At 39.4% G+C, this 24,226-nt stretch overlaps 1 protein-coding gene across 2 annotated transcripts; it reads left to right on the plus strand.

Moving 5' to 3' along the window:
• The first annotated feature begins 2,356 nt into the window (after window positions 1-2,356).
• LOC132130622 (aquaporin-3-like) lies at window positions 2,357-7,640 on the plus strand. Of its 2 annotated transcripts, none has more exons than XM_059542394.1 (6): window positions 2,357-2,466; window positions 5,594-5,720; window positions 6,369-6,506; window positions 6,690-6,808; window positions 7,047-7,264; window positions 7,365-7,640. In XM_059542394.1, the coding sequence occupies exons 1-6, from the start codon at window positions 2,380-2,382 to the stop codon at window positions 7,552-7,554; spliced, it is 879 nt and encodes a 292-aa protein (XP_059398377.1). In that variant the 5' UTR covers window positions 2,357-2,379; the 3' UTR covers window positions 7,555-7,640. The 2 variants fall into 2 exon arrangements, with proteins under 2 accessions (XP_059398377.1, XP_059398376.1); XM_059542393.1 differs by lacking the exon at window positions 2,357-2,466 and adding an exon at window positions 3,517-3,652.
• The last annotated feature ends 16,586 nt before the right edge of the window (window positions 7,641-24,226 follow it).

Below are 24,226 nucleotides of genomic sequence, written 5' to 3' on the forward strand. Positions count from 1 at the left end.
TCAAATTTATCATTAAAAGAGACTACTGTTCAGGAGGGGTTATGTATGGTTATGTATGATAGTGACCCTGTAGCTCACCTTTAATTAGCAAAAATGATGGTCTTACAACTCCCTGTGCACAACAATGTTCAGTCTGCCCTACAGAGCATTTGTTGTCATGGAGAGGAACTATAAATAAAAATGATTTCTGTAAATTTCTCCCAGTCAGTTTCCTAACACTAAGTCCCTTTAGAAAATGCAGTCAGCGCTGCTTATTTAAAAAAAAAAAAAAAAAAAAAAAAAAAGTTATTTTTTTATTTTTTTATTTTTTTTTTATTTTTTATAAAAACATAAGTGCGGAAGAAACCCTTAGGCCAAAACCACTGTTAGTAGGGTGTTTTATGTTTTAGAAGGTTTGAAACACTTGTGTTTAACATCATCCTCGGAATAGATAATGGGAAGGGTTTCAATATATTCAAAGCCAACATGAATCTGACTGCAAGGATAGGTAGTATCATAATATGTTTTTTTTTTTTTACAAAGGAAAAACTTAATTAACAGAGTCACTGCCATCAAAGCAGAACGAGATATAAAATGCAACAGCTATTCTATCCACACATCTATTCATTGAAAATGTACGCTTTTTATTTTTTAATATTTAATCAAAACCACTTGAGAGTCCTTGTGTCTGTAAGCCTGTGTCTATAAGTCAGCAAAATAGGCTTACACAACATACCATGGCTGACCGTTTAAACACTGTTTGCTTTATACTCTGTATCTGTCTATAACAGAGTGAAGAAAATGCTGAAAAATTTGCAGATACAGAGACAGAGTCATGTAGGTGTTAACAAACATTCTCAATGTATCCCACCACAAGTCCTGACTTTTCCCAGTTATTTTCTAAGACACTCAACATTACAATCCCAAATAAATGGGCTGAATTAATTTGCGAGCATGTCCCGGGAGCAACCCGGGGTGGGGAGATGAGTTATAATCACTGTAATCTTTGAACTATAACAGATCTCAGAGCTAATTTGCTGCACTTCAGTTCTTGAACGCAATTTTAGCTTGCGTTTTGTGCCATAACATATCTACACCTTAAAGGAATCGTGAATGAGGGTGAGTAAATGATTTTTGGGTGAACTCTTTCTATAAGACTGTGAGTCCCAACCCTGTTCTTGGAGCCACCAAATTTAGCATGTCTCTTTAATTAAACACACTGATTCAGCTCATCAGCTCATTAGTAAATGCTCCTGAAATGTGTGCGTCATAGCAAAAAAGATCCAAAATGCTCTCTTAGCTGACACAAAGAACAGTTCATACTTTAAGGACTGGAGTTCGGCAGGCAATTAAATGAACCCACCATTAATTTCATACAATGATGAGAAAATCATTATTTTGTAAAAAAGAAACCAGCGGAAAGAAGATATATTAACAAGCACTTCTTTTACTGGACAACATTGGGAGTTCAAGTAAGTCCTTGACCATGGACACTGGGTGATATTTTGTATAAATCCAAATCATATCTTCAGTATTTTTCTGCTAAACCTTAAGTCGTACTCCACCAGTCTTAATAACTCATACAGTCCCCTTAAAGAATGCTTTTGTAGCAGCAATTTGGAATAAAAGGTATCATAACGTGCAAAACATTGCAATTTCCCAAGACACAACACACTTTTTTATATATATAAAGTAATAATACAGGCCATCACTGGAAGCAAGCACCCTTATTAATAATAACCATAACATTAAATATGAAATATAAAACCAACACAACTCATTTGTTATGACTAAATGCACAATATTACATACATAATACACAATTTGGAGAGCCATTACATTATATAAAACAATAACCAAAAGGTTATTACAAAAAAAAAAAGAAATCGGAAAACATATAAAATGTTAATATGTGAGTGATAATGTACAGCCATCAGTCAGTAAAATCAAACAGTTAGTAAACAAGAACGGCTGGACTTCATCATAAGAGTATATTATATTATCAGAAGTGAAAAAAGTTGTACTGCTTAAAAGTTTGGTGGAATTCCTGATACATTATTTTCAAGATTATTTGATGAACAAAAAGTCCAAAAGAACAGCATTATTACAAATGTTTAATGCATCCTTGACTAATAACAGTATTATTTATTTTGTCTAACTTTTGAATGGCCATGTATGTATATGCACATATAACAAAAAAAAAAAAAAAAAGAAATAACATAATTAATTCCCATTACTGTAATATCATTAGAAGAAGACCTTTTTTTCTCTCTCTCGCTCTCTCTATATATACACACACATATATATATATAATAATAATAATTATTATTATTATTATTATTATTGTTATTTCATATTATATATTTATTATTTCCCTAGGCTGAGTTGTGACAAAATCAGATGAAGGTGAAACACAAGAACAGCAACAGCTCTTCAATATCCTCTCCATGTCGACTTTGTGGTTGCTTTTGGCACCACCGGGCACAGGTAAACATCTACAATTCTATAAAGAAATGTTTGCATTTTATAAGTTGCTTGTAAAAGCTATTTTTGAAAGGCTGTCAACGGAGAAAGGGGCTGTTTGCCCACAGAGTGGCATAATTATGAGGTCTACCAGCTGGAGTTACTAGCCAAACCTTGACACCTTGCATAGATCAATAAAGATGTATTTTAGTATTGTCTGTAATGAGACATATTGGCCTTCCTAGAATACCGCAGTACGAGATTTGAGCTTTGGGGCTTGTTGCAAGCCACTCAATTCACTCTATTTTTGGAAAGATATAACTCAGATTAAGTAACATATAGCACAAGAAATAGTGAGTTAAAATACCATAGGGAAAGATAGAGCTTGTGCTTTGGCAAACATCCACAATGTCATAATGCTGGAGTGTATGAGACTGGTGCCACAAGTCATTGTTTCTAGGAGAGAAAAAAAGTGTATTATTTACCTTTATTACAAAAATAGAATTTCAGACATTGCAGGCTTGTGACCATCATGTGGTGCAAATATTCCAGAATAAAAAACATCTGCCCTGTTTCAAAAACTTCACTGCTGGCTAAATACCCATACATTTTCACAAACCTAAAATATTCATTTAAAAAAAAAGTAACCCTAACCACTCTCGTCTTAGGCTCCATGTTCACTGCCTGTGTGGCTACAATCCACACAGCAAGGAAAAAATACTAGCGCAAGCAATACAGATCTTTGTGAGGGCTTTTCAGAATGAGATTTACGAAACACTAATATATTTAAAGCGGAAGAACCCCTTCTATTTCATTCCTCACACAAACATTCATAACAAAGAAGTCGGGCATTAAAAACGAACAATAAAATCTGTGTGTAAGTACAATGGAAAGAGGCAAGGATGGAGGGAGGGAAAAAGTTGTAGGAATGCTGTTTCTGTTTTTTTATTGACTGAGGGCGGGACATTCAGAAGCACATATAGGGTCCGAACTCAGCAGGAAAAGTTGTACATGACACTTTCCCAGTAGCGACAGTCTTGCTTTCATCGTCATCAAATTAAAACACCCTTTAATCATCATCTTTAAACTATCCTAAGACATTATGGGAACACAGAAGGTGATCCTGGAGAAGATGGCTCGGATCTTTCAGGTCCGGAACGTCCTGATACGACAGGCAATGGCAGAATGCCTGGGCACTCTCATTCTAGTGGTGAGAAAATTTAGTTGTTTTTGTCATCGATGAGTTCGTGATGAGACAATCTGATTTAAGCTATGATGAAAATACCATGCAGTCAGATTTAATGTTCTTATTGTAAATCAGTTGATTCATTTTGAGGTGAATGTTTTTGAACAATTCAGAGGAGTAGTGTTTAAAAATATTAACATCCAAAATGTGGCTAAATCTGAATTTGCAACTGTTGTGGTTTGGTAATATTTATGTTATATTTATGTAATATAAGATGCATGCATAACATAATCTAGATGCTTTCATCTGCTGAAAAGGTTGACATTTCCATTCAGCTACACCTGAGGGAAGCTTTTTTCCTCATTTTGCAAATGGGTTTTTATGTTCTTTTCAACCACTCTGATGAAAATATATTTTTTTATACATCATACTTACACTACATTTATACTTTCATCATTTTGCTTCTTTTAATAAGAACGTGTAGTTTTTTTTCTCTCAGCTTTTGCCAATAGTGATTATTAAAGCATGGAATTGTATGAATGTTTAAAGCTTAAATAAGTTTTAATATTGTAACTAAATTTGTAGCAAAATGACTTTAATGCAGAACAGACTGTTAGATGATATAATTGGAGCTGAATCCGAGTTGAGTTGTGCTTATAGCCAATTAGCTGCTTTAGCTATTTCAGAGACAGTAGAGTGTGCCAGTTCATATTTTAGGTATATTCATCAGTGAAATAAAGACAATTAAATTTTCAATTTCAATTTCAAAAGCTTTATTGTATATCCCCAGTGGGGTAGAACAATGTATTCAGACAAAAGGCACATTGCACAAACAGCACAAATAATCTTCACAACAACAAACTACATTGCATCACAAAAACACAACTAAAACGATACATTAAAATTTTAAAATCTTATTAAAAATACCAATGGCAGTTGGAATAAACATCATCTTATACTTGGCCTTTTCGCCAAAGGCACTTTTTATCGTCTGCCGGATGGAAGTAGTTGAAAAGAACTATCCAGGGGATGAGAAGAGTCTCCCACAATAACAGAGGCTTTCCTTTTTAGTTTCCTTTTTTTATTCTTCTCCCGTCTAATTGAACCACTGAACACAAACAATAACTAGTGATAGAAGATTATACTGTTTTGTTAGTATCAGACACCTCCGATCATAGCTGTTAATTTGTTGCTCCTCTGCTAAACCTCAAAAGAAGAGTTCTTGCTTCTGAGACTAATTTTCACTTCAGCAGAACAACACAAACATAACTAGAGTTGCCTTGAAATTAATGAAGTATTCCATGTCATCTCCTGGTGAACACACTCTATTGGTGTACTTTGTATTCTGACATTTAAAAAAAAGACTAAAGTAGCTTATACAATGCAATTAGCAAGTAAGCACAAATAACAGGCACGGGCCACAACAGGGGCTATAATCCAGAATCCAAGACAGCCATATCCGGAATAAATTTGACACACCATAGGGGGATCACAGGTTAAACCATATCTCATCATCTTTTTTCAATAGAAACTAAGACTCCAGATCAGCAATATCTGGAGAAAAAATAGAGCTCCCCAAATGCCCATCTGGTGTTTTCTGATGATATTGTGCGGTCTGCAAACCCCCCATCCAGAGGCTGATCATGCAGCTCAATAACGGCTAGCAAACACAGACATGCTAGAGGGCATCGCACAATGGGAGAGGGAGCAAGTACACACATACACAGTCATACACACACCATCTATCAAATCCACATGGTGCCCATAATGTTTCACATTCTTCAAATGCAGTCCTTAAACAAAAAAACAGGTACATGAAGCGAAGGATGTCTAGCTCTGAGAATCATAATGCATCAAACTAAATCCTGCAATCATTCATTAAATTTTATTAGCTGAAAATGGCACTTATTTAATCTAGAGCTAGTCTCAGAGTTGGATTTCTATCCTTAATTTCTCCATTTCTAGATGTTTGGATGTGGTGCCGTCGCCCAGCTGATTCTAAGTGGAGGCTCTCATGGAATGTTTCTGACGGTGAATTTCGCTTTTGGGTTTGCTGCTACATTGGGAATCCTAGTTTGTGGGCAAATCTCAGGTAACGTTGATCATAAGCTTTTTTAAACTGTCTCTTTCTTTTTCTTGGAGAACACAGGAAATTTCTAATTTCAGATGTGGCATTTCACTTCAGTGAGTCACATAAAGATCAGAACCAGATATTAAAATGTGAAGGCTTTTGCCCAAACATTCACCACATGGATTTAAACTGGTAAAATGACACTACATTCTTTCCTGCTTTTAGAACATTTTATTTTCAGAAATTACTGGCTGGAATCAAGGGTTGCCTCGTGGTTAAAGTTCACTCATTGGATGTCCTGCCTGGAGGCTTTGGTTCCATTTTTGATGAAAAACCAAGAAAATATCAAATAGCAGTTTTGACATTAACATTTAAAACTGAGGAATGCTGCAAATAAATACATGTTTGGGCTATAAGTGAAGTTTTGGATGAGAAGGAAGTGACAGACAATTGAAAAAAAATCCCCAGACATAGATTAAGTCTAATCCATGGCTAAAAGGTTATGAAAAAGTTTAAGTTGAACTTTTTGAAGTTTAATCCTGGTTTAGGTTTAATCAGCACGTGCCAAACCAGCCACAAAAATGTTTATGGTATATTCTTCCACTTTTATTGTGTTTTGTGAAGATCTCATTTCAGACTTATTGAGAAATACACGTTTTTGTTTTACAGGAGGTCACATAAACCCTACTGTAACCTTTTCCCTTTGCTTGTTGGGAAGAGAGCCCTGGAGGAAATTTCCCGTGTACTTCCTGGCCCAGACTCTAGGGGCTTTTCTTGGCTCAGGAATAATATTTGGCATGTATATTGGTGAGTTTTAGGATTTCGTTTTTGTTGTCAGTAATCCACATTTTTCTCTGTCCACATCCTGGGTCAGTCTGTTGCAGCCAAAAATGAAACTGCTCAGTTTATGAGGATTGTGGTTGTGAACTGAAAGCGTTTGATGATCTAAATGAGATTTTTCCCACTTTATGTTCACTTAATGTTTTCCAGATGCAATTTGGGACTATGGACAAGGTTCTCTAGTCGTTGTAGGGGACAATGCAACAGCTGGAATCTTTGCAACATACCCTTCTAAACACCTTACTTTGCTCAATGGATTCTTTGATCAGGTAAGACAAGAAAAATAAGCGTTCACTAAAGATATTTTAAAGAATGTCTCAGTGATTTTTGTGCATATTGCAGTGTTTTTTGGACCCTGTTGACTTTAACTGTTATGGACAAAAACAGTTGAAACATCTTCAGAATATCATCTTCTGTGTTGCACAGATAAATGAATGTTTTATAACAATACGAGGGTGAGTAAATTATGAAATTTTCATTGTGTGAACTAACCAATACTTTTCACAGATGATTGGCACGGCAGCTCTCATAGTTTGTATCCTCGCCATTGTCGACCCTTACAATAATCCCATCCCACAAGGACTGGAGGCCTTCACTGTGGGCTTTGTAGTTTTGGTGATTGGTCAGTCCATGGGTTTTAACTCTGGATATGCTGTAAACCCAGCCAGAGACTTGGGACCTCGGATCTTCACCGCACTTGCTGGATGGGGCTCAGAGGTGTTCTCGTAAGTCACATTTGATTTACTGTATATTTACTGTATTTTTCCCCAGCCATTTTATTGTTGATATCATCTCTAACATAAATTTTTGTTCCATTGACCACAGAGCAAACTCTTACTGGTCCTTTGTGCCCATCTTTGCCCCATTCATTGGTGCCATGTTGGGTGTGATGGTGTATCAGCTGATGGTGGGATACCATGTGGAAGGAGAAGCAAGAGATAAAAGGGAAGCAGAGGAAAGAGAAGAGAAGGAAAGACTCAAACTCTCTGCTGTTTCTGAGAAGGAGACAGCATAAGTCTGGGACCAAACGGAGTTGATTTTCCACAGTTCCGTTCAGCTTCTAAAATTAAATTTAGCTGTCATGGCAATATAGTAGCAATATAGCTTGTACCCACAATATAGCAATATAGCTTGTACCCACATTAAATCTTAACTTTTGACAGTCATCAGACGGCTGTTCCCTTGACATCATGATTAGACACAAAGTAATCTGTTGTATTTTTTTGTAATGTGTGTGTGCAATTAGTTGATGTCCAAACAATTCAATCAATTTGCATATCACTCTAATTATCCTGACCAGGACCTCTGTTTTATACATAAACTTACTAGGTATCCTTTTCAGTTTATTCCAAAAATGCCCATTCATAGCCAAATTAATTCATCCAATCTGCTAACAAGCGAGTTGTTGTCACTCGCTTATTTATCTCTAATGCCTCTATCTGCATAATGAATAATTGTGAATAAGGGACATGATTTATGAAAACCTTCACCCTTATGAATAGTGCATCAAAGTCATAAAAGTACCTGTTTCACTAATATTACAACATCATTATAAGTGAATATTAATGAGTGCTGTAATTATGCAGTGAGAAACCCAGTTCTACTTACATTATGTTGCCTTTTGTGTTTTGGGGAACTTATTTTATGAATTATTTTTTTCTTTTTTCTTTTTTGCAATTACATGTTTTGATATATTATGTGCATATTTCTGTTCTGGGGAAATGACTGAGTTTACACTAACTATGCATATAATATATATTGTTTTCATTTATATTATGCTCGTCAAAAATTATCTGCATTTTTGGTAAGGCATTAGGATTCTAAGGGATCCTGTATATTTGTAATATTTATATATATGAGAAACATCAAGCACAAAATTTATTTTGAAATGATCTGTTCATTTAACGGCAAGTAATGCCTTTAATACCTTTTGCTCAGTATATATTAACAGGGTTTCTAAAGGAGAATCAATGTTCCTTTGCTGTTAAATACCTTTGCAGATTAATGCAAGTATAAATGTACACAAAGTTATCTGTGCAATGTTTGCAGTCACATTTTGGAACAAACCAAGAAGCGTCTGTCCACAAATAGGCGTATGCCAAACCTCTGTTGTTTTCTGCAGTAAGAACTGATTGTGTCACGTCCCCGAGCTGCTTCTGTGTCACCGTGGTGCCCGTCTCCGCCCTCTTGTTTCATTATTATCTTGTTATTGGTCACCATCACCTGCTCTGCATCATGATAATCACTCCTTCTCTATTTAGTCTCCTCATGTGTGCTGTCTGTTGTCAGATCGTTGTGTTCTCGTCCATGTCTCAGTTTTGTCCACATCTCCTGTTTAGCCTGCACAGAGATCGTGCCCGTTTTGTTTTCATTCTCTAGTTTGTTGTTTTTTCCCTCTTCCCCCTGCTTTCAGGCAGCGCTACTCTCCAGCCTTCCGTGCTAGCGATCACCGATCGCCGTCACTCCTCTTCTTCGCCGTGGCCAGTTCCCCAGCCTCAACAGCGCCCCCCGCCTCCCTGTCAGCTTATCTGGGCATTGCATCAGTGGATTTCCAAGTGGAATTCGTCCAGGAGGCTCCTTGGATCTGCTCCAGACTGCCCTGTTCCTGGATAGTTTTTTGTTAACTTTTTTATTTTTTATTTAAAATTTAAAATTTAAAGCCAATCTAATAAACTGACCTTTTTGAGCACCTGCAACTGAGTCCCAGTCTCGCCTTGACAGAACGATCTGTCCACCATGGTCTCAGCAGGTGCAGATCCCCTCAGATCAGCTGTCACCCAGCAGGGCATTCTCTTGGGCCAGCATGCCTCTCAGTTAACATCCACGTCCCGGAAGGTTGAGTTCCTTAATGCCAAGTTGTCGGAGGTGACTGCCCAGCTCCAGGAACTTCGCAGACAGACATCTGCCAGATCGGAGGACCCCACTAGCCTTTCCTCTACCCGTCATGACCCTGAGCCTCATGCCAACAACCCACCTTCCTATGAAGGGAACCCTAACTCTTGCAGAGCCTTCCTGTCTCAGTGCTCCCTAGTCTTCGCCCTCCAGCCCCGCCGGTATGCCCAGGAAGAGACTAAGGTGGCTTATGTTTTGACCCTCCTCACAGGCAGGGCCCGTGACTGGGGAACTTCAGTATGGGAGGCCCGGGCTCCCTTTTGTGCTTCTTTTGAGTCCTTTCGACAGGAGATGGTCAAATTATTTGATCGTTCTGCTCGGGGTGATGAGGCGGCAGCCCAGCTGGCACGGCTACGGCAAGGAGGCCGTTCAGTGACTGAGTTTGCCATTGAATTCAAGACCTTAGCAGCGGCCTGTGACTGGAATGAGGGGTCTTGCAGAGCTGTGTTCCATGCTGGTTTTGACGAGGAGATCCAAGACAAGATTGCCACCCAAGAGCTTCCACGCAGTTTTGATGATCTGGTCGACTTGGCTCTCCGTGTTGAGAGCCGCCTTCGCCTTCGTCACCAACAATTGTCTGCTCGTACTTCTTGGAGGGTGGGAGAAATGACCAGCGAATCCACCCCGGTCCTGCCTCTCTGCCATCTCCTGCTGACCCTGAACCTATGCAGGTGGGACGTCTGCGTCTCACTCCCCAGCAGAGGCAAGAGAGACTCACCCGGGGCTTATGTCTCTACTGTGGGAGGGCCGGACACTTCGTCGGAAAATGCCCGCTAAAAGCCAGGGCCCATCAGTAACCAGGGGGATTCTGGTGGGCACATCTCCACTTAATTTCCCCCACTCTTCCCGCACACTACTTCCCGTGGGTGTCCAGTTCGGAGGTTCTACTCACTCCTGTTCGGCCCTGGTGGATTCTGGGGCTGGTGGCAGTTTCATGGACACGGCACTGGCCAAGCAGTGGGGAATTCCTGCCATTCCCCTTTCTACTCCTATCTCTGTTCGGTCTCTTGATGATTCCCCTATCACCACCATCACTCACCTCACCCCTCCTGTAAGTCTTATCGTTTCTGGCAATCACCATGAGATAACCGAGCTGTACCTTCTTGACTCCCCGAGTGCTCCCGTGGTTCTGGGACACCCGTGGTTGGTGCAGCACGGCCCTCATGTGGATTGGGCCAGAAACTCAGTTTTGTCTTGGAAGCAGTCTTGTCTTGAGTCTTGTTTGGGTTCTGCCTCTTTTCCTGGTGCTGTGTTTCCTGTTGTGCAGGTGGATGATGCTGATCTGTCCGGGGTGCCGGAGGAGAACTGCGATCTGCGGCAGGTCTTCAGCAAGTCCCGGGCTGTGTCCCTGCCTCCTCACCGGCCTTATGATTGTGCCATCAACCTCCTCCAAGGCACTTCTCCGCCCAGGGGTCGGTTATATTCCCTGTCTGGTCCAGAAAGAGAGGCTATGGACAAATATATTCGTGAGTCCCTTGATGCCGGTCTCATCCGTCCCTCCTCGTCTCCTGCTGGCGCAGGATTTTTCTTTGTTGAAAAGAAGGATGGCTCCTTGCACCCTTGTATTGATTACAGAGGTTTGAATGACATTACTATTAAGAATAGGTACCCCCTGCCCTTAATGTCGTCTGCCTTTGAACTCTTGCAGGGAGCCAAGGTCTTCAGTAAGTTGGACCTCCGTAATGCTTATCACCTGGTTCAGATTCAAGAGGGGGATGAGTGGAAGACAGCATTCAACACTCCTTCGGGACATTATGAGTACCGGGTGCTACCCTTTGTGCTGACAAATGCCCCAGCTGTCTTCCAGGCCCTGGTTAATGACGTGTTGCGAGACATGGTTAACAAGTTTGTCTTTGTGTACCTTAATGACATTCTTATTTTTTCTCCTTCACTTCAGGTACACACCCAACACGTGCGCCAGGTGCTACAACGGCTGCTGGAGAACCAGCTATATGTTAAAGCGGAGAAGTGCGTTTTCCACTCCAAGTCAGTTCCCTTCCTGGGCTATATCATTTCGGCGGAGGGAATCAAAGCAGATCCCGCTAAGGTAAGGGCCGTAGGCGAGTGGCCACCTCCAGACTCACGCAAGGCACTGCAGCGGTTTCTGGGATTTGCCAACTTCTACAGGCGCTTCATCAGAAACTTTAGTCAGGTTGCTGCACCCTTGACAGCTCTTACCTCCACTAAGGTACCGTTTAGGTGGAATTTGAAGGCTCAGGAGGCCTTTAATGACCTGAAGTCCCGATTCATTTCTGCTCCTGTTCTTTCGTTTCCAGACCCTGAACGTCAGTTTATTGTGGAGGTGGATGCTTCTGAGATTGGAGTAGGTGCGGTCCTTTCTCAGAGATCCCCCAGAGATGGGAAGGTACATTCCTGTGCCTACTACTCTCACCGCCTGAGCCCAGCAGAACGGAATTATGACGTAGGGAACCGGGAGCTGTTGGCGGTCAGACTGGCCTTGGGTGAGTGGCGTCACTGGTTGGAGGGGTCAGCGCAGCCCTTCTTGGTTTGGACGGACCATAAGAATTTGGAATACGTCCGTTCGGCCAAGAGGGTGAGTTCACGCCAGGCTCGATGGGCACTCTTCTTTGGCCGGTTCAACTTCTCTCTCTCGTATCGCCCAGGCTCCAAGAATGTAAAACCTGATGCCCTCTCCCGTCTTTACAGAGATATTAAGAGAACCGGTTCATCAACTGAAACCATTGTCCCTAAAGAAATTGTGGTGGGGTCCCTCTCCTGGGACGTGGAGAGGAGAGTGCTGGAAGCCATACGAGAGAGAGAGGTACCAAGGGGGTGCCCGGAGGGTAGGCTCTTCGTGCCAGCTGTGCTACGCCCTGAAGTCCTCCGGTGGGGGCATTCATCCAAGTTAGTCTGTCATCCTGGGGTTCGGAGATCTCTGGCTGCTATCCGCCAGCGATTTTGGTGGCCATCCATGGCCCAGGACGTCAGGCAGTTTGTGTTTTCCTGCCCAATTTGCGCCCAGAACAAGAGTTCGAATCAGCCTTCTGTTGGTCTGCTACACCCATTACCCATCCCCTCCCGCCCCTGGTCACACATAGCCCTTGACTTTGTCACTGGTCTTCCACCATCGAGGGGTAACACCGTAGTATTGACGGTGGTTGATCGCTTTTCTAAAGCAGCCCATTTCATCCCCCTTCCCAAACTGCCTTCAGCTAAGGAGACAGCTCAAGTGGTGGTTGACCACATCTTCCGGATTCATGGCCTTCCGGTGGACGTGGTTTCTGATAGGGGGCCACAGTTTGTCTCCCGGTTCTGGAAGGAGTTCTGTCGACAGATCGGGGCCTCTACGAGTCTGTCGTCAGGTTTTCACCCTCAGACCAATGGGCAGTCCGAGCGGGCAAACCAGGTTCTGGAACAAGCTCTCCGCTGCCTGACGTCCCATAATCCGAGTTCCTGGAGCCAACAGTTATCCTGGATTGAATATGCCCATAACTCCTTGCCAGCGGCGGCCACAGGTATGTCTCCATTCCAGTGCTCCATTGGTTTTCAACCTCCTATGTTCCCCTCACAGGAGCCCGATGCTGCTGTTCCGTCTGCCTTAGCCTTCGTCCGCAGGTGTCGCCGCACCTGGAGGAGGGCTGAGGAAACCTTGGCTCGGGTTTCCAGACGAACCAAAGCAGCGGCTGACCGTCACCATACTCCTGCTCCACGTTACGTATGTGGTCAGAGTATGGCTGTCAACCAAGGACCTTCCTCTCTGGGTGGCTTCTCGCAAGTTAGCCCCCAGGTTCATGGGGCCATATCAGATCACCAAGGTATTGAGTCCAGTGGCGGTAAAGCTCAAGTTACCTCCCATACTTGGTCGGGTACACCGAGTCTTTCATGTTTCTCGAGTCAAGCCTGTGTTTCATTCTCGCCTTAACCCATCTGCTACTAACCCTCCCCCCCCCCCCCCCCCTCCCCGTCTAGTGGATGGTTCCCCAGCCTTCACTGTCAGGAGGTTGCTGGATGTCAGACGTCGAGGTCGGGGATTTCAGTATCTGGTGGACTGGGAGGGATTTGGTCAAGATGAGAGCAGTTGGGTCCCGGCTCGGGATATTCTGGATCGGTCGCTGATCGAGGACTTCAACCGGCAGCGTGGTGGTTCCTTCCCTGGAGCGCAAGGGGGCGCTCCTGGGGAGGGGGGTAATGTCACGTCCCCGGGTTGATCTGTCTGTTTTTCAATAGTGTGTGTGGTTGTTTACACTTACCATGTGCTTCTGTGTCACCGTGGTGCCTGTCTTCGCCCTCTTGTTTCATTATTATCTTGTTATTGGTCACCATCACCTGCTCTGCACCATGATAATCACTCCTTCTCTATTTAGTCTCCTCATGTGTGCTGTCTGTTGTCAGATCGTCGTGTTCTCGTCCATGTCTCAGTTTTGTCCACATCTCCTGTTTAGCCTGCACAGAGATCGTGCCCGTTTTGTTTTCATTCTCTAGTTTGTTGTTTTTTCCCTCTTCCCCCTGCTTTCAGGCAGCGCTACTCTCCAGCCTTCCGTGCTAGCGATCACTGATCGCCGTCACTCCTCTTCTTCGCCGCGCCGCAGCGCGCCACCAGTTCCCCGCCTCAACAGCGCCCCCCGCCTCTCTGTCAGCATATCTGGGCATTGCATCAGTGGATTTCCAAGTGTAATTCGTCCAGGAGGCTCCTTGGATCTGCTCCAGACTGCCCTGTTCCTGGATAGTTTTTTGTTAACTTTTTTATTTTTAATTTTTTGTCCTTTGAAATTTAAAGCCAATCTAATAAACTGACCTTTTTGAGCACCTGCAACTGAGTCCCAGTCTCGCCTTGACAGATTGGGGAGGTTAAAGTGAATTGTCACAAACCACTGCTTGGATTCATGGCAATAAACAATGAGTAAAACAAAAGAGCTGTTATTTAGCTTAAAACTGCAGACATGATTTATACATCACACTACAGTACACTCTTAAAAAGTATGGATCTTCAATGCCATAGACAAACTTTTTTGGTCTAAATGGTTCCATAATGAACCTTTAACATCTGAAGATCCTTTCTGTTTTACAAAAGATTCTTTCTGGCCAGATAATGTTCTTCAGATTATAAAAATGTAAGAAAGGGATGGTTCTTTAAAGAACCTTTGACTGAATGGTTCTTTGTGGAACCAAAAATGGTTCTTCTATGGCATTGACTGAAGAACCTTCTGAAGCACCTTTATTTTTAAGAGTGTATAAACAAACTTTATACAACTCAGACTTACTTTTATTGCAGGGCATAAAACTATTTCAAAGCACTTTCAAATGGGTTAAACTCAAATTTCACTTATTGGAGAAAGAAGAAAAATATGTAATTTCTTAATGTACAAGGTCAAATCATTTTAAGCCTGCAGAGGAGGGTAAATGCCGTATCACTAAATTATATTTATCTAAACAAAATTATGTTTAAAACGTAATTTAAGCATTTAATACGAGTTTTTGATGTCAATGTCAACCTCATTGGTGTAAACTGTAGATGTTGCAACCTAATAAAAGTTAAGCCAATACATTCTTAGGTATATCACGTCTTTTATGCATTGATCACAACTCACTCTCATGTAAATCCTCCAAATGGAAAGGAAAGATTGCAGTGCCTGTTTAGCTCAGTGAAGGGGAAAATAGAGAATGAAAATAAGAGATGTGTTGATTGGCATGAGTTGGACGGAGATAACCCATGAATCTTAAATCAGTGAGCACACACACACACAGAGTTGGTTCGTAGGTTTGTAGAAAATGAATGCAGACGGTAAAATTAATGTTTGTGGAAATGAATTTGGGAATTTGGAATGAGATTTGAGGCAAGCTAATCGAGGCTTTTGAAACCATTAAACCAATTTTCTTGTCGTCTTTGGATTTCTGGGTTCGGAACAGCAATAGACTCCATCCAAAAATGTACAAAATTCTTGAGGTTTTTTCAGATGTGTCAAAGCAAAACTTGAAATGCAAGTCATTTTTCCACATTTCACACATATACATTTCACCACACTTCCTAAAATGGGGCTTTAGAAAGTCCACAATATTTAATAAATATGATTGAGTTTACACTCTAAAAAACGCTGGGTTGTTTTGTTGAGACCGTTGGGTAGGACTTTGGGTTGTTTTAACCCAAGTTTGGGTTGAAAATTGGTCTTGATTTTACGTCTCCAGCATGCGTCTCCAGTGCGAGCAGCCGCCATTTTATCAGCGTGAAGAAGCGAGAAGCGAGTAGCGAGTGAAAGACATTATGGTGAGTAAAGATTCAAAACGTAAAGATATCGTTTATTGTTTACCCAGTTGTATGAAAGGCGGAAGGTTTTATGAAAGGCGGAAACAAAGGAGCTTAACGTTATATAAATTAAAAAAAACGGGGACGCGGTTTTCGCCTCAGACACGGAGGTCTTAATGGCCTCATTTAACGTTACTGAACGGAAGAGGTACTTTTAATATAACGTCCGTGAATGTCTTATGTCATATTTACATAAGATTTTACATTATCTGTACTTTTTGAGGTGTTAATAGACGGTTATTGTTACGGTTACACTCATGTTAATTTGTTGTCTTATTTTTTGCTGTTAAACTGAATGTATGTTAACCTTAGTCTCCTAAAGGAAACGGCATTGTGTAGTAAAGGCTAGCATAATTATTTTGAGGCTGTTGAAGTGGTAACTGTTAAAAGTATGTTTTGCATGTAATATTTCAGACTTGTCGAGCTCGTGTCTTCACTGTGTCACCGAGAGTTAAAGACACAGAAGCTGTTTGTGTGAGGAGGAGGTGTTCTCAGCTTCTTCTGAAGAGAGGGACAGACGGGTTTAAATTAAAATTAAATTAAATTAAATTAAATTTATGCATTTAGCAGACACTTTTATCCAAAGCGACTTACAGTGCATTCAGGCTATCAATTTTTTACTTAGGTTTAAGGACAGTAAACTTCAGAATTCTATCAAGTCATCTTTATTTTTACTAAGACTAAAACAATGTTTGTTTTTGTAGATGTTGAAATCCAGAGACAAGATAACTTCATTATTTTGAGACTTGTGAGTTATTTTTTTTAGAAAATTAATGTTTCTTTTGTGTCCTCCCTGTTTACTTCACATTTTGATTTAACAACAGTGTGATTATATGTTAATATTTTATTGAAACCATTGATGTCCCTCTTTGCAGAACTCAAACTAACTTTGGAGTTAAAGGTGCCATCTGTCATGTCTGGCAAAAAAATCAAGTCATACTCCACATTCCATACCAGATGGGGGCATTATGCCTCAATAAAGTGAATTGGTCTACTCTAGAGTAACAAACGAGCAACGGCATAGTCTCTATGCTCCGCCCCTACCTTCACAACAACCCTACAGCAATAGCCGAAGCCTAAGAGGACGTTTTGCCTCCAGAGGAATGTTGGTTGATGTCAAGTGATTTTGAAACATGACATCTTCAAGCTACTCCCCTTCACCTTTACCAGTGAATATGTTCCTATTCGTTTTGTTCCTATTACATTTTGAGTTGTGTATATACACATTATTTGAATTAAATTAATTTGACAGACAGCATTCTGTCAACATCATTGGTCAACATCAGACAGCTGATGTTGACCAAGCTAGCGCCAACCAACGTAACCAGAGCTGCCAACTCTCAAGCATTCACCGTGAGACACACGCAATTGACTCTTTTCACACGCTTTCACGCCACACATCAATTTTCTCATGTACAGAAAAAACACGAAGCAAAGAGGACACGGAGACCAACAGACTACACAGAGCAGGTTAGTTATGATATAAAAAAATGGGTAAGTTATAGCTAGCTAATTATCAAACGCAGCTACAGTTAGCCATCGCTAACATTAGCATGTTTAGCGAACAGCCTTTGATACATTTCTATGTTATAACTTCCCGAAAAAAATACACAAACATATAAAACAAACTTCTAGCGAAATACTAACAGCATCTAACTTACCAATCCAAAAGAAATGTTGCAAGTTCAGTGTCGAACCTCATTTCTTTCAGGTCCATCAGTTGGTTTACTCTGTTGTTTACTCTGGTTCGGCTACTTTTCTTATCGAATTTGATTTGTGATTCCGAGCGCAGTTGTTTCCCTGTAGCGGGTGGTGGTCTCTTGCCAAGAGCTTCAGTCCACCTTCCGCTCTCTTCCCTGAACTGAAATTAAGTAGTGGGCTGTACTTTCCACATGATTGACATCAGGTTCAAGTACGCCCACAAGCCATGCGAGTTATTCGTGTATTGCAGGTTGGCTGGTGGTTATGTTGCCCGCATACCGCCTCCCATGGCCGAAACTGGTATTACGACACTTGTCGGGCCGGGGCTAGTAATGCTAATGCTAATTAAGGTTGATATCTCTGCAGCACTATAACTTGACATTTTTTTAATGACATCATCGCCCTTATTTCTTCTCATTCTTTTGATGCGTGTAGGTAATTTTTTGGATATTTTTACCTCAATTTTTTGCACATGGCACCTTTAAGGACACAGAAGTCTGCTTGTGTGAGGAGGCGGTTTTCTCAGCTTCTTCTGAAGAGAGAGAAAGATAGTTTAAGGCAAGTAAACTTCATAATTTCATGCTATCAGTTGTTGTTGTTTTTTACTAAGAGTAAAATAATGTTTGTTTCTGCGTTTGTAGATGTTAAAAGCCAGAGACATGGGAGAGCATCATTCTTTAGAGATTTTATGTAAGTTATTTTTAGAAAATAAATGTTTCTGTTGTCTCCTGCCGGTTTACTTCACATTTTGATGCAACAACAACATGGTTACGTGCTCATTTTATTAAAACCATTGATGTCTGTGTTGTTCATTGCAGAACTCAAACCAGCTTTGGAGTTGTCTGATTTGGTGTCATCATTCTTGATCTTCCCTCTTAAAGGTAAAGTTCACACAAAAAATCATTTAATTGCCCTCATGTCATTCCAAACCTATAAGACTTTTGTCTGTCTTTACAACACAAATTAATATATTTTGAATTTTCTCATAATTTTGTTAATCCATTTATAGTCTAGATAATCAGTATTTTCAAGCCTCATAAATACAGACTTATTGTAGAAGTAATTCATTCCGATATTTATATATGAATACATCTTAAATTATATGATAGCAAACATGTATGTTCAAAATAAAATACTGGTCTCCCAGACTAGCAATGGAGGACACAAATTAAGAGAATATTAAATATATTTATTTGTTTTCCAAAAATTAGCAGAGTTTGTATGAGTCTGGAACAACATGGGGAGAGTAAATTATAACCATTTTAATTTTTTGGTGAACTAACTGTTTGAAGAGCAGCCCTCCACGTACATGAACATTTGTGAGGTATGTGAATGTCGTGTCTGTTTTAATGTTTCAGTAAAGAAGCTTTCTGAAAGCAATATATTTATTCAAACAATATGACATGCCCTCACATTAGTGCTGCCATTATAGCCTTCTGGAGCGCTGTGGTAGACAGAGACATTAAACAACCACACAAAGTGTTGAAACCTTAACACAGATTATTTACCTGTCCTTACGGATGTGAATACACCTCTATCTGAAAATAGATAGTTTAATTAAATGTTTTATGTTCTCAAATGTGTGTCTCTTTTTATGCCACTGATGAAGTGCAGCCAATGACTGGGATGAATGCTGGTCAAAGAAGAGAACTTCCTTTCCCCTAAACTTATGCAGCAGTGGATAAGTGGGTAAGCAGTGTGTATTCATGGACTATGAAACAAACTGTAAGTGCATCATTTGTAAAAACAATGTTAAATGCTTGTTCTGTTTTGTTTAGTAGAAGAGTTTACACAGTCATTCATACACATGCTCAAATTCTTTCACACACACGTCTGTTAAATATTATAATATCAGAGTTAATGTTGTGGTTTATTTGTGTACTGTCATACCAGAATAGTTGGTAAAGAACCTAACTAATTGTACATTTATTGTATAATAGTGTTTTCGTATATTTTTATACAATATATAAAATTGAACAAAGTCCAATTTGATCTTAAGTTATATTCAACAAATGTTCAATGCTTTATGAACTCTAGCTGTTAATGCCATCCTTTTCTGCATTTCTTCTTACATGTTACTTTTTGACTTTTCTCTTGGTTTTAATAAATATTTTCCTTTTGATAATTATTTGTGTGTACAAGTGATATTTGAAATGAACAAGATTTGTAGGTTTAATGCCTAGCTCAATTTGCAGTGCAGTGCTTCCCCACATCCTTACACTCAATTGGTGGCGGCACTCCGTGAGTTCATTTTCTTCCAGCAGGAGGCGCTAAGAGCGGGAGAGGTAAGGGTTTCTCAGGTAACAGCTGCGCTGAGTTCACAAACGCTGCCGTTTCAAGCACATGCGAAATGAAATTGAACATTTTCTAAATACAGTAGTTTTACTTCTGAAATACAGTGATTAAAAAAAACACCCGCTCTGGTTTTTGAAACCCTGCAATGTAGTAATTTTAAACCATAAAAAAAGCAACTTGGCAGGCTGGGTTAAACATGATAACCCAACTGGTTGGGTTAAAGTAACCCAGCGTTGGGTTCGTCCCTTTTTGACCCAGCGCTGGGTTGCCAAAATAACCCAAATTGGGTTGTTTTAAACCCAGCAGTTTTTAGAGTGTACTGACTAATACATCAGTCATTTTTAAATCATTCTATTATAGCCTGTGGATCAAAGCACATGAAATATCTGTGAATATTATATCTTTCTTGAGTTTGAGTGAGGTTCCCATGACAACTGTTGTTCCTGTTGATTGCATTACTCATCCACATAAAGAAAACTAGACAAGAGTCAGTATCATGAAAGGAAACAGATACAAAATAGCTAGTTATGCCCTCAATCCAGAAATGGAAAATGACTGACAGTACAAACTGCAATATCTAGATCTGCTTCTCAGGTCCACAATTGATTAAAATAGAACACTGTTTGCTTGGGTGATGTTACCCATGTATCAATTGTTTGTTATTTTTCAGTATTTGAAACACTCCATCCTTTTGCTTCAAATAAAGAGAGGTTGTCTAATATCAGCTTAGTTTTTTTTTTTTTTGGAGAACACTCAATCTTTGGGAATCGTATTACTGAATCTTGGCTCATTTTAGTTGGACAAGATCAGTTTGTTAAAGTATTGATGGAACAGAAGAGGTGACACCTTTGCTTTCAAGTGAATCGCATTAAAAAAGAAAAAAAAAGGGGCAGGGCCTTAGTTCTGTCTATTGGCTGTTGACTGGATGGAGGCACATCTGAATGAGAGTCTTATTTTCAAAAAGTTTGGAATAGTTTTTTTTTTCTTTCAGTGTAGCAATGTAACATCTCTGTCACATGAATACAGCTAGTAATTAGGTGATGTCATTAACAGCTGGATAATTACTTCTAATTTATCTCCTCTTGCTTCAAATATCTCATCCATATATATTAAATCATGCAAGTATATAAGTCCATAATGGCTTATGGAACATCATTTGTCTAATAACAACACTTTTTATTTAATTTTATTTATATACTGTACTGCGTTAACTGTATAAGATACCTTGTACTAGAACCAAGTATCAACCTTTTTTTTTTTTTTTTAACTTCCCTATTGTGAATCAAAGGAATGTTATGAAGGAACATTGACTGCAATAACACACACAACGATAGTTTGAGTTGCAAAATCTAGGAACATTCTGATCATATTAGGAAAGATCACTTTCTCATCCAACTACAGTGTTTCAGAAAGCACACCTAGGAACATTCTGATCATATTAGGAAAAATCACTGTTTGTCATGCAACTACAGTGTTTCAGAAAGTACTGGGACTGACTAGCAATTATATATCGTTCACTTAGGCAATCGGGAAACTACTTGTGGGTGCTTAGCTCTGACGCTAGTGAAAATTCTGAGTAATTGTAACCACAATTTTTAAATGTATATTTACAGTTTAATCCATATTGTAAATCGTTCACAACAACCATTAGTCAGAATAATTTCTTCACCACAAACAGCTGTGCAAAAGAAAAAGAAAAGAGATTTGAACTAAATGTCGGTGGTGACATAAATTGTCAATGAGAAACCGCTTTTCTGGTCCCCACCCACTGCTCAAACTTCCGAGAGGCGCTTGACATTTGGAATTCCTAAACGACATGGCCTTTCAGCAACGTGGATTCCCAAACAGATCTAATGTCAATCAAACACCCAGCATCCCAGACTCACATCCATGGCATTCTGAAAGGGTATATGTCTACTGAGAAGGCATGGCTGTAGCATGACAATAAGGCACACATTAAAAAATATTTACTAATCAATCCCTCTGTGTAAAGCAATTCATGCAGCAATGTGACCTGTAAAGCAGTGTCTACCTGGGCATGTACTGCAATGGCTACACAGATTTTGCTTTGTTAACATATACATTTAAAAATATGACTTAGAATATAGGGCAGTAGATTAGAATAACCAGTTGATTAACTTGATGTTTTCAACCAAAGTTCAACCAAAAATGAACATTCTGTCATCATTTGCTCATCATAGTGTCATTATAAACCCAAATGACTCAGTTGATTTAGTTTATGTGGTCTAAATGATTAGTTTGTGCATGAATGATCTGGGTACTCCAGTAACAGCCCACTGAAGTGGAAGATTTTTGGTGTGGCCTGTTGGTCACACAAAGCTATAATATGAATTATGAAATATAGAAATATGGCTCAAAAATCCGTACTTTTTATGGTACTTTCATCCTTCAGTTCTAATTTTTGCATTCTACAGTACACATTTGAAACTCATATTTATTTTTATTAAAAACTTTAAAACTGACAATCTAAGTAAATATTCATAAATATATATGCTGAGGGAAATAGGGGGTCACATGTCAGTCAATGCCAAAGTGATGGTGGTCTCAAGAACTTCAAATCAAGATAAGCCATATTGCTAAACTAAATATACCAAAACTACACCAACCTGTTTGAAAGAATTCAGAGTATTAAAAAGGGGGGGGGGGGGTGATGTAATTGGTATTTGTATGTCATGAAGCTTCAAATATTGGGCCACACACACAATAAATCCAGAGAGAGGCTTGAATCCATTTGAGAATTAAAGAGCTAAACATGCTAACAAATATTATATATTGTACATTTTACCAAGACATTTAAGATAAATTATTATATAATATACTATATAATATATTATAAAGGAGGGATACAAACCTATCTGCTAATCTTTTTATTTTCCTTGAGCAAACAGTGACACTATGAGGTCAAAGAATGAATAAGTCAAATACCCTAGTAAAACGTATTAATGAATATCTATCTATCTATCTATCTATCTATCTATCTATCTATCTATCTATCTATCTATCTATCTATCTATCTATCTATCTATCACGTTAACCTAGTTTACAAATCTTCTTATATTGTTTATGAAATTCTTTGTACAATTTTATAATTATATTCTTTACAAAAATCTATATAAATGTTTGAGTCCCTAAGTCTTCATCAGGCTTCTTTCCGAAAGCCTTCATGTTCTGGAGCATCATCTTATCTCTAAGGACATTCAGGTGAGTTTATTTCATGCCCAGTAAACTGAGAAGGGTATCAAGTGGTTTATGGCAGGGAGTTTGTGTTCCAGTTAAATGAATGCCTCACAAAATTTTTCCATTGTAAGCAAGCTATTCATAAAAGCCTGTTCAATGTTCTACGTATGTGGCATAATATATCCTATGGATAAATAAAAGAGCAAAAGCTAAGCATGATATCAAGGACAGTGGTGATGTATATAGACAAAATGCATTTTTGCAAAGCAAATCTTATATAAATATATATATATTAATGTTAATTCAGTGAATTTACAGCTCATCTATCGTAATGTAGTAAAACATAATAAGAAAATTATAAATAAAGGAATAGTTTTTAGTTGATACATAAGTTGTCAAAATGGGTATATTCACAGTAAATAAAGATTTAAGTCGACATCAAACTACTCAAACGCTTGTTTTCTCAGTGAGGTTAAACCGTTTACTGCGTTGGGTTCCCCTGATCATTTTTTCTTATGTTGCACTGACACCTAGCGGCAAAACACGAAAGCAAACATTTTCAAACCAAAATAATTTCCTTCAAGTTAATATCTCAAAATCATTATGTTTTTGTAAAAACTGTCATAAACTGAACTGGTTACATATAATACATTTCAGGTCGATATGTAGGTTTCAACATTGTTATTAGAGCAGGTTTTATATGTTGTAATTTTATACAATTAAACTGACTGACAGAGACCCATCCCCTCGCAGCTAATCACTGGCTGTTTCTCAGTTCAAAAATCGCTGAAGAACGCATATTGAGGAACAGCCACTGTGAACATAGTAAGCTTGTTGACATCATCAGCAACAAGCTCAGCCTGACATAGCCTAACACACAGTTTCTGACAATGTCATGTTAATCTTTCTTGAGTACCTATATTGCATCCTTCATATTTCAGAGAAGTCTTTAGTTTTATCAGCTTTACAAAAGACAGACACAGCTTTACAATTCTATCCGACAACAGAAGAGCTCCTAGAGGTGGGCAGAGCTAAAAAGTCGCAAGCACTTGAGCGCTGATTGCCAACAAAACTCATATAAGGAATTCCGCCCTTCACGACGTCATGAAGGGCCATACTCTAAAATAGTTACATTGCTTCAACGCACGTTAACTTTCAGAAACTCATGCTGCATAATTCGAGATGATAACACATGACGTTCTACTTGGAGCTGTTCACATCCTTGGACTCTGAACTTTCTTGCTAATATATATATATATGTTTTCAATATCTAAACTTAGTGCCCTTCACTGATTTGTCCCCATTCATTAGTAAAAGTTACTCTGAGCAACTTTGTGAG

Source organism: Carassius carassius, chromosome 47 (assembly GCF_963082965.1).
Source record: "Carassius carassius chromosome 47, fCarCar2.1, whole genome shotgun sequence".
Lineage (NCBI taxonomy): Eukaryota > Metazoa > Chordata > Actinopteri > Cypriniformes > Cyprinidae > Carassius > Carassius carassius.

What these genes read in the sequence shown, in the direction of transcription:
- LOC132130622 (XM_059542393.1), top strand. Translation starts at nt 3,545, where the DNA reads ATGGGAACACAGAAGGTGATCCTGGAGAAGATGGCTCGGATCTTTCAG. An exon ending in TGGGCACTCTCATTCTAGTG is followed by an intron (nt 3,653 to 5,593) that starts GTGAGAAAATTT and finishes CTCCATTTCTAG; the next exon opens with ATGTTTGGATGTGGTGCCGT. An exon ending in AGTTTGTGGGCAAATCTCAG is followed by an intron (nt 5,721 to 6,368) that starts GTAACGTTGATC and finishes TTTGTTTTACAG; the next exon opens with GAGGTCACATAAACCCTACT.